Source organism: Dinoponera quadriceps, unplaced genomic scaffold (assembly GCF_001313825.1).
Source record: "Dinoponera quadriceps isolate SergipeBrazil2010 unplaced genomic scaffold, ASM131382v1 scaffold475, whole genome shotgun sequence".
Classification (NCBI taxonomy): Eukaryota; Metazoa; Arthropoda; class Insecta; order Hymenoptera; family Formicidae; genus Dinoponera; species Dinoponera quadriceps.
In genome coordinates, this window is record NW_014554738.1 from 396,054 (window position 1) to 406,721 (window position 10,668).

General features: G+C 41.9%; 1 protein-coding gene across 11 annotated transcripts in view; it reads left to right on the top strand.

The window, feature by feature from the left end:
• The first annotated feature begins 1,336 nt into the window (after window positions 1-1,336).
• Window positions 1,337-10,668, top strand: part of LOC106741200 (heterogeneous nuclear ribonucleoprotein R) — a 21,162-nt gene continuing 11,830 nt past the window's right edge. For 3 of the 11 annotated variants that reach the window (XM_014612951.1, XM_014612952.1, XM_014612953.1), the window contains exons 1-5: window positions 1,343-1,578; window positions 4,816-5,201; window positions 5,342-5,449; window positions 5,902-6,078; window positions 8,456-8,591. In XM_014612951.1, the coding sequence (XP_014468437.1) occupies window positions 4,818-5,201; window positions 5,342-5,449; window positions 5,902-6,078; window positions 8,456-8,591 (805 nt within the window). In that variant the 5' untranslated portion in view covers window positions 1,343-1,578; window positions 4,816-4,817. Of the gene's footprint in view, window positions 1,579-3,171; window positions 3,254-4,080; window positions 4,179-4,815; window positions 5,202-5,341; window positions 5,450-5,901; window positions 6,079-7,349; window positions 7,486-8,455; window positions 8,592-10,668 lie in introns of those variants that run through there. The other 8 variants (XM_014612945.1, XM_014612947.1, XM_014612941.1 and 5 more) reach the window with 6 other exon arrangements.

Sequence of the window (10,668 nt, forward strand, 5' to 3'; positions counted from 1 at the left end):
AAGATTCCTCAAAACGTTCGTCAAACGTCGGCGAACAAGCGTGCAATATATAAACACGAATTTAATAAAAATACCGCGTTCAGCAGAATATTTATATTTCATAACCCGTTCGGCAGTTTCCCGGGGCTGAGATCGGGCTTGTTCCTCTGGATCTAAAAAAAAAAAAAAAAAGGACAATCTCAGCTCTCGGAAAATTTGCACAGTTACAGAATGAACCCTCCGCCGAATCCATAGTCGGTGTCTCCAGATTACATTTCCGCGCTCCAAATGAAAGAGTGCTTCTCCATAGAGGAGCGCAAAATTTTTACACGACGCCGCTGTCTCCCTCTCTTTCTCTCTCTCTTCCGCCCATCAGCGTGTAGGCAAGCGTGTGGATTTTAATCGTAGAACCTCTTCAATCGTAGAACGCATTCTCCGGGGTCCGCGTGGAAAAGGCCGGCGAAAGAGGGAGAGAGAGAAGAGAGCCGACGGTCTCGGAAGATTTTTCGTAGCGCGCCGGCTCGCCGGCGTCGTCGGTTAAAAGTCCAAGGTGGCCGGGCTCTCCCTCGCGACGGCCCTGAAGTGTAAGGCGGGGCCCGCGGATACCGCGAAGAGAGGTAAGCGGTTGAATCGGATTGGACTGGGGCGCGACACGGCGGCGAGCGCGATCAAACTGGTTTCGGTTTTGTGGGGCTTGCACCGCTGCACCGCTCTTTCAGCGAGGCAGTCCAATTTATGCATCACGGCTATGTAGGCACTACACGATATCAAAACGCTGCTGCGCCCGGGCCACTAAACTCCACTCACTGTTGTCTCTCGTCTCATCATCATCGTCTCTCGTCATAATCATCATCGTCGCATCGTCATCATTATCGTCGCATCGTTGTCGTCGTCGTCATCATCATCATCGTCGTCGTCGTCGCCACCGTCGTCGCCGCTGCCGCCGCAATCGTCAGTAAAATACCACGGAATTTGTGTGTCTATCTGTTTTCACCTGCCTGTCTGTTTCGCGCGCGCGTTCATTCTCTTTCTCTCCTTTCCTATTATATATATATATATATATATATATATATCTCTCTCTCTCTCTCTCACTCACTCTGTCTCTCCACAACGCGGTGTCTTGTGCGCGCTCCGTGACGGTCGATCACACACAAGTGCCTACGCGACTAAATTCAACCCGGTACTCCGAAAACCGCCACTGCCGCCGCGCGGAACCGTGACACACACGGCCACGCGATAAAACGGGCGTTTCTCTCGTCGCCGCCTCCGCCGAACGTCTCTCTTACCACCCCCTCGTGCTGCTCGCGCGCGCCGCGTTCGCATATATTCCCGGTGCAGTCTGCGCGCAACGGCGTGAACGTAATCGCGAGTGCCCCGCCGTCACCGCTGCCGTTGCCGCCGCCGCTGGCTCGTCGTCGTCGATTCTCAACATACGAGGAACGCACTACGCGGCAAGAACTGTGACGTGCCAATTAATATGAGTTTTACTACACCCGACGGGAGATCCTGACTGTTCTCTTGTGTCGTCGTCTCCTGGCATTCCACCATCGCAACGACTACGCTAAATTGTTACCGGTGAGGAGTACAAACTCAGCACAGGTATATACGTATTTTATATCAGTATGTCTTCTGTTTCTTTCTCTCTTTCTCTCTCTTTGTTTCTATCTTTATGTTGCCTCGCTCTCTGCCACGACTTACGCGAAGCCGCCGCTTTGTCTACGCGCGAAGTAATCGGACGATCATTGATGCACTCTCTCTCTCTCTCTCTCTATCGCGCGACGTTCAACATGTGGGACATTACAATGCGCGAGCAAAAAAGAACACGTTGTTCCGATCGTATTTTTCCTCGTTCGCGCGCGATAATTTGCGGATATTTCTTTCTTCGATAGACGATCTCGCTCGCGTATCTTATTTTGCCGCAGGACGGATCGCTGCCCGGTGAGAAGATGGAGGAGTAGGAGGGTATCTCGGACGGTATGCGAGTCGAATGCGACGCGAGATGATTCGAGATCTTAACGATCGCGCAACGGGTGCATCGTGCGGAGGGATCCCCGTCGTCGAACTGTTATGGCTTCTCTCGGCTGAAACGCATTGCGCGACACGTTTGGCGGGCTCGCGCCGGCCGGTAACCGACGCCGAGTTGCAATATGGCATGAGAATTGTGAAGAAAGCCTCGTGATACATACTCGCGTGCAGCCCGGTGCTCGGAAACCGCAAAGTCGATCTCCTTCTTCGTCTCGAGTCCACGCACAGTTGTGAGAGATGCTTCCCGCACCTGCAACGATACGCGAAATTACACATTACGCGGTGTGCTTCCTCCCTGTGGGAACAACGTTGGAACTCGTGCGAAATATGCGGCTAACGAGAATTATCTCGACGAGATATATATCGGCGAGCAGAGAGAGAGAGAGAGAGAGAGGTACGGTTGCGCGTGTTCAGAACATCCTCGCGCGTTTCGCGCGAATCCGCTCGTAATGGCGTGTCGTTCGCGAAAGGAAAGGGCGCGCACGTACGCGAAAACAGGAACGAGGGCGCGAGAATGGCGAGGGCTCACGTCGACGATACATGGCCGGCCCAGCGTGTCCTGCCGCTATTCGAGATTTCGAGACTCACGAGCACGGTTAACCTCCTCTCCTCGCAGTGTACTCGTGCCGCTGTTCGTTCGCCGTCGCGATTATATTCAATCTCGCGTGACGTTCGTCGTGATGTAGGTATGCATGTCTTGCCGCGTGCGTGCGTGTTGCGGACGGCGCGCCGAACCAACCGAAAGAACACATCTCTCTCTTTCGCGCTCGCTCCCTCTTCCCTCCCCCTCTCTCTCTCTCTGTCTTCCTCGTAAGAATTTTGCGAGGATAACCTCGCTGTGTGTTCGCGAATATTCCGTTCCGCGTGATCACTTCGTTGCGTGAATGCGCGCCTTATCATCATCATCATGCCGTCTCGTATATACAAACATGTATGTGTGCACATAACGTACGTGTTCGTGTACATACGTGTGTGCGAGCGAGCGATCGTCGCGGCGAAAACTCGCGAGCGCGCTCTGTGTCTCGCGCAACATCGCACGGGGCGGCCGACTTTTTTCCGTCGTCGCCGTTTCGCGCGCGCCAATCAGAATTCGCGCGAGCGCGGCCGCCGCGAGAAAATGGCCAACGTCGTGTCGCTGGGTTCGAGCGTATCTTTGCGCGTCGTTTTGTGAACCCCGTAGTGCGCGATCACGTTGACGTCTGCCGCCATTTCCTCGCGCCGGAGGATCGCCGTCCGTTTATTTTGCAAGGTAACGATTCCTGCCGTGAGATTCTCTCCCCGTCGTCGCCGGCGCGTCTGGTGTGCGTCGCCGCGGCCGATTTTAACGAGCGCGAGTGCGAATAAAGCCGGCCCGAGGGCGCCGAAAATGGCGCGATCCGCGCTTCGCGACCGCGAGTGCATATAGGTGCATCCTGCGTACCATGGCGGCCGCTGTCGTCGTCGTGTGAACGTGTGCATCGCATCGCCGGCCGGCGAGGCAAAAGCGCGCGCGGGAAAGAGAGAGAGAGAAAAGCGGCGGTCGCGAGACACGGCCGAAAAAGAACGGGCACCGATGGGAGTATTGGCTCCGCGCGATTTGCCGCGCAAATTCCGGTCGAAGCGGACGACGGTTGTTGCCGTCGAGCGAGATCGCGCTCGCCGTCTAATCGGCGCACGCGAGTGTCATCGATAACGTTACGCGATGCACGGCGGTGTACGGCCGCGCGAGTTCGCCCGTCTCTTGTTTCCCGCCTTGTGTCTTTCGTGACGTTGAAATATTCGCGATCTGTCGTTTGTGACGTTTATCTCTCCCGTTTTTTTCGCCCGATCGCTCGCTCGCCGCCGAGGATTTCTCAGCCCGACCGGATCTTCGCACCGGAACGCGCCAATATCGACGTCGCATCCACCGAACTCGCCGCGCTTCCATGTCGCCTCGCACTCCTCCGCGATCGTGCGTGCATTTCCGATTGCGTGATCGGAGCAAATAGGGAATATCTGCGACTCGTTTCCCCCCCGGTCGATTTTTCTTCCTCCTCTCCTCAACTCTTCCTTTGTCGTCGTGTATTTTTCTAAAGTGTGCCTTTCTCCTCCCGTCAGATGCGATTTCCCTTTTTGACCAGCGCGTTCTCGGCAGAGTGAGTTTAATTGAAGCGTAATTAACAAAGTTCGCTACAGACGGTTACCAGTTCGTTAAAGTAAGCATGATAATTATACGCAATGAGTCATAGTTTTGTAAGCGCAATATGTGCATGTGTGCAACGCTTATTGGTTTTTTTTTGTATTTCTATATTCGGAACGGTTTTTTTAGTATCAATTTTCTCTACTCGTATATATAGTCTTGGTTATGACTTCAAAATTATTTTTCTTCCTGGAACACATTTTTCTGTTTCTTTATTTTATCATCAAGAAAGCGAAGAAAGCAAAGTCCAATTGATATATGCAATGTAAAAAATATATCAGAAAATAAATTTGTTTCATCTTAAGATATATATATATGTACACACATATGTTTACTCATCATAGTCATTCGTGTATTAGGAAATGTGTAGCTAATTTCATATCGAATACAAGATTAATTAATTGTTTGCCAAATAATCTATATAATGAAAGGATAATACTTTCGATTCATTGTCTCGAGCTGTAATGAGAAAAACAAATTGTCACTTAACATGTTTGACTGTTGTGTTGTTTTTCTATTATAAATATTACATATTTTTGTAATATTTTGAAGAAAAAAATAAAGTCATAAGATGGATAATTTATATGTTGTACTTTGTGTATCAAAGAGAGATAAATGGCTTTGATTAACAATAATAGATATTATTATTCCAGCTATGGCAGAAGGGAATGGGGAGATAAAAATGGAAGAAAAACAGTCGAAGGAGGAAATGGAATATGTGGAACGGACAGAGGACTTTAACAAACTCATGCAATATGGGCTGGATGAAAAAGTGGCTGCCAAACTGGATGAGATCTATAAGACAGGAAAATTGGCTCACGTCGACTTGGATGAGAGAGCTCTCGACGCTCTAAAAGAATTTCCAGTTGACGGCGCATTAAATGTACTCACGCAATTTCTAGAATCCAATCTGGAACATGTATCTAACAAATCCGCATATCTTTGTGGAGTGATGAAGACATACCGACAGAAGAGTCGTGCCGGTCAAGGTACGGGCACCAGTACGACACCAAAAGCCCCGGATGAGGACAAAATCAAGGTAATTCGAAGCTATACACATCTAATTGATTCCAAATTCAATTCCAAACTTCTCCGTTATTTTATGTATATCCGTTAGCTATTTACTCGGATGATCGGCGTTAGTTGGTATTCTATAATAGATAAAATGATTAATTTCAGATGATCTTAGAGAGAACAGGATATCCTTTGGATGTAACTACCGGACAAAGAAAATACGGTGGTCCTCCTCCAAATTGGGAGGGTCCTACGCCTGGAACTGGTTGTGAGGTAAACTTACATATGTTCATGCTTGTTATAAAGAAAAAGTAAAATGTACGTTAGATTTTTATTTTTCGTATATAATGACTTATTCTTAAATGTTTTCTATTACGAATATTAAAAATATTTGGGCTTACAGGCATTATGGAATTTCTACTTTGAACATTTTCGGGCAATTATATCTAAATTTGAGTTATTCTGAATATTATTCGAAACGATTGGAAACTTTCGTCATATATTCAAAGTTTCAATATGTTACTTCATTTTTATATAATAGTCGTTAAAAAAAAGTGTGTGTGTGTGTGTGTGTGTGTGTGTGTGTGTGTGTGTGTGTGTGTGACATTTAACACAACTGTATACATGTAAAATTTTATCAGTTTCGAAAGACTCGTATGTTAAACATTTTACGTTTATGCGCAAATACTTTATTTATTCATTACATCGAACATTTCTGTGAAAAGGTATTTTGTGGCAAAATCCCAAAAGACATGTACGAAGACGAATTAATTCCATTATTTGAGAAATGCGGAAAAATTTGGGACTTGAGACTGATGATGGACCCTATGTCAGGTTCCAACAGAGGATACGCATTTATCACATTTACTAATAGGGAAGCTGCGCAGCAAGCTGTCCGAGAGGTATGTTAACATCTTTCCTTAGATCTATTGATATATGATTATTAATGTGTAGGTACATGATGTATAAACTTACTTTTTTGCCCTATATAGTTATTAACGCGCCGCTCTATGGACAATTTGGACCCATTTTTATTTTTTTATTTTCAAAATTTTTGGAAATGTTACAAAATTGTTATTGCTACCAAGATGTGCGATCTTTCGAAATGTTTATGAACTATTTGATCCAAAGTTTTGTTGTTTCATGAAATTTTCAAATTTTAGTTTGTGGAAAATATACTTCGTGTTGTTTTCCTTTCTTTGATTCTATGAATGTGTGGACTCAGTTTACAGATAATAATTTATTCAGTGCTACGGCTGAGCCATAAAAATGCTAATCAATGAATAAGAGTATAGTAAAGTGATGTATATATGTCCATGTCAACTATGTTTTTTAAGAATTTGCTTTTCTTTGCTGAACATTTCGAATGACTGTTACTGTATTCCTATGTGGCTTGTTCTGTATTGTCTATTATACTTTGTCTTTCCTAGTAGATTTCATGCAGACATTTTATTATTTCAAGTCTGTTATTCTTATTATTTCTTTAATTTTTACTTACCTTTACAATATAAATTATATATATATACATAAATATATATATATATATATATTTATATATGTATAAATATGTATATATTTATATATTTATATTCATATTTATAGCTAGGAACAATCCACATAATGTATGTTTCACATGTATATGTCCCTGACCATTTATTCGTGTTTAAGTACGCAGTTATATCCAACTGATCCCAAATATTGAGTAACACAGAAATATATATTAATGACGTCCTATGGATGAGTTTCTTTTTCCAGCTCTCCTCTTTGCTCAGTGGGCAAAATTGGGAGTGGAGAACCTTTCCGAAAATCACGATGATTGTGTGGTCTAATTGGTTAGGGGTATATTTACCTAATTGGTTGACTCTTATTGGACAGTGACAATTTTTGTAACAAAATTTTGAAAATTAGTAGGCTTAAAATTTGTTTACAGGAATACAATGATACCGTGAACGCCGGTTTGCTATATTGTGAAGACTCGAGCGACAAAGCGCATGCCACTTTCTCGCTTTCATGGACCGACGCCATGTTAATTAATTGTACTAAATTGCACATTTTTGAAATTTTTCCCAAAAAAGAAACAAAAAAAGCGATCTCGTCGTAATTATCTTAAAAACACGAACCACCCCTCATTGGAACAAAATTAGGCATGTGTCTGTTTTCTTCATTCCCACAGCTCGATAATCACGAAATAAAACCCGGCAAGAGTCTGAAAGTAAACATTAGCGTTCCTAATCTACGACTTTTCGTGGGGAACATACCAAAGTCAAAAGGCAAAGAGGAGATCTTGGACGAATTTGGTAAATTAACAGGTAAAGTGAATTCGAGGCGTGTGTACCTACCTACCTACCTATACCTACCTGTCTACCTGTATTGTATAACTTAAGAGTGGTAGCTTTTAAGTAGTGGTTGTAGATGGTATGGAACTATGGAGCATCTGAAGATCACATTGACTCTTGTGATCTCTGCGATATTACCTATGGCACCTTTAGTTCTGGTCAGTCTCCTTGCCTCTCGGTTTATTAGTGAACAGTAACACCTCTCTGGTCCAAGTCTTCTTTTCCTCGCATATTTAGGTTGAATTATGAGTTTATCTGCTTCCTCTTCTATACATGCGATTACCTTGTCATCCCCTTGCCTCCTCGTTTCCTAATTTTGTGCAATTGATCAATTTCATCAATCTTTATTACTGATAGCTTCTTCGTCTTTTTTTTCGGAAAGGTGAAAAAGAGGCGAGGAAATGGAAAGAGAAAATGTGGAAGCTATATGTATATATATATGTGTGTGTATATATATATATATATACATATATATACTTTAGATTAAGAATTATTATGTAGATGTGTATATATATGTATGTGTATATATATGTATGTGTGTGTGTATGTATATATATATATATATATATATATATATATATATAATGTATATATACACACACTGACAAAAAAATACACACTGTCTTGCACCATTGCAATTTTGCAATATGCAAATGTGATATTCATGACTAAGTCTCAAGCTTGGGGGTATGGGAGATCTGCGTGGACCGCTGGGGCGTTTAGCTCGCTAACAAACGGACAGGCACTCCCACCCACCCTGTATGATATTGTTCCTCGAATTACCGTACGATCCACGATCCTTCGAGTCATGCTTTTGGTCCTCTTATGTAAAATTTCCCCCCGAAGGACGCTTCATGAAATCCCACGTTCAGACAGCCAATAAGCAGGTGAAATCATAAAAGGCAAGCTTAATTGGCACTCTCCTTCCACATTATTCTTACAGCTGAATGATTATGAGATTCGGAAAGGGAAAAAGATTGGTGTTACCGTATCTTATAACAATCACCGCTTGTTTGTGGGAAATATTCCAAAGAATCGAGACCGAGATGACTTGTTCGAAGAGTTTACAAAGCACGCACGTAAGTTGACAATTGTCCTTAAATCAGCAAGCAGTAACCAATGGAAGTTCGATGGGAGAAATGATGGGACAAAAATTTCTCTTTATGAAATCAGGTGTTTTTACCTAGTTGGTAGCAGAGGTGCCAGGTGGGTTAAATCCAGCCCTCTTGCATAAATGTTGAACAAAAACCTTGTTATGAATTGGTATATTCGGAGAAACGAAATTCTTTATATTCATTTTCAAAGATTATCAATGTTTCGTAATGCTGATAAATTTATTTATAAGCCAAATGTGAACTCTTCACCATGTGATTCCTTCATTTTTATTTCTAGTAACTTTTCGTTTGCAAAATGTGCACAGTTGCAATGAGTAGACGATCGTTATTGTGTCCTACAACCAATCGAATTCGCGTTGCGGATCTCTTCTCGGACCATTCATTTCGTGTGTTTTCTCCAGTCTCTATAGGACACCGATGCGTATTCACAAATTCGAATTTGTAGCTTTTATACATTGTGCGTTCGCGTGGGAAATTCTTTCGATACTTTGGACTTGGTTTTGGGACGCAAAATTTCTAATTAGAAAGCAACAGTAATTCTACCGCAGACAGTATCATCTCATTTCTTTTTTTCATTTCATGATTACAAAGTATCAAAGGCTTTATGTTTCCATTTGTTTATCTTCACCTAATATTCAAACATATGCAGAACTGTTGCAGTATTAAACATACGATTACGATAGGAACATGATCATATTTCACGAATGAATAAATGTGTGTTTACTGTGATGTCTTCAGTTTCAATATGAATTTAATATAAAAAAGAAGAACGTACTATTTATATGGTATAAATGTAAATCTGATGAAGAAGAATGGTCAGTGTGATCGAATGAATGTGTCTTATCATCACTACATTTCGTATGTGTGTGCATAAGATTCTTGCATGTAACATCAGGATATGGACACAGAGAGGAGATTAAGAAAAAAAAAATAGCAACAAGGGCAAAAGCCAAATTAGTGAAATGATGAGGCACAGGGATGATGATCTAGAAATTAATCATAAGGAAACGACGTTTGTATCGAATGTTCGTTGTATCGTATGGTGCAAGGCATCTGAGTTTTTTACCACCGCATTTTTTTTTTTTGTTAACGATAGGGTAGATAATTGAGAAAACCATTTACTTGGAATAAAATATCGAGTTTTTGCGAACAAATTATTTCTTTACATATGAATATATACAGTGAACGAACAATCACATGTAAAATAGGACATTTTCAAGGATACTTTTCAGCTCATGAAATCAATTGCTTGCCATTTAGTCATAACTTGTAATACATACGAGGTGCCTTGTTATCCAAACAACGCAGCTTTTAAACTGAGAGGAAGGAGAGAAGGACTGTTTCTTTGTAAGAGACTACTATGTATAGTTAATTAAGTTGTCCAATGGAAATTGTCAAATTGCTCGTTGTTTGACAATTTTTCATTATCTTTGGAGAAGATTTATCAGATCAAAGTAAGATCAGTTCGAGAGATATATTCACGAACGATATTCCCACACCTTAGAACTAGAAGACACTGATAAAGGATAATATATGATAGAGTGTCATTTTGGTGTACACGTAATTGAATTACACACATTGCAATGCATGAGAATTCTAATAGCATGACAATCATACTACTTTAATAATAGTATTCATATGCCTTTTGAAATGAATAATCCTCTCAGATTTTCCGAATATGTACGGATTCAATAAAAGTAACGAAGAAAATTCCTGACATACACAATGCTAATAATATACATATATCGAGAGAGTGTTTTACAGAATATTTAGAGCTTACAATCTTTCTCTTTGTAGTTATTAATAAGGTCTTTGCATTTTTTCTGTTCTTTTATAATCCCGATCTTCTGTAGCTTTTCATTTGAAATTTTATTGTTTACCCAGGTTATGAGCATTTGGTGAAATATCTTTCTTGTTTCCTTTATATTTTAATCCTGGTATAGTCTTTATCAATGAAATTTCATTTGGCAAACTTGTTTATTTGTGACTCTTTTTTCTTTCTCTTTTTTTTTTTTTTGTTTTATAATCTTTAGGTGTGTTG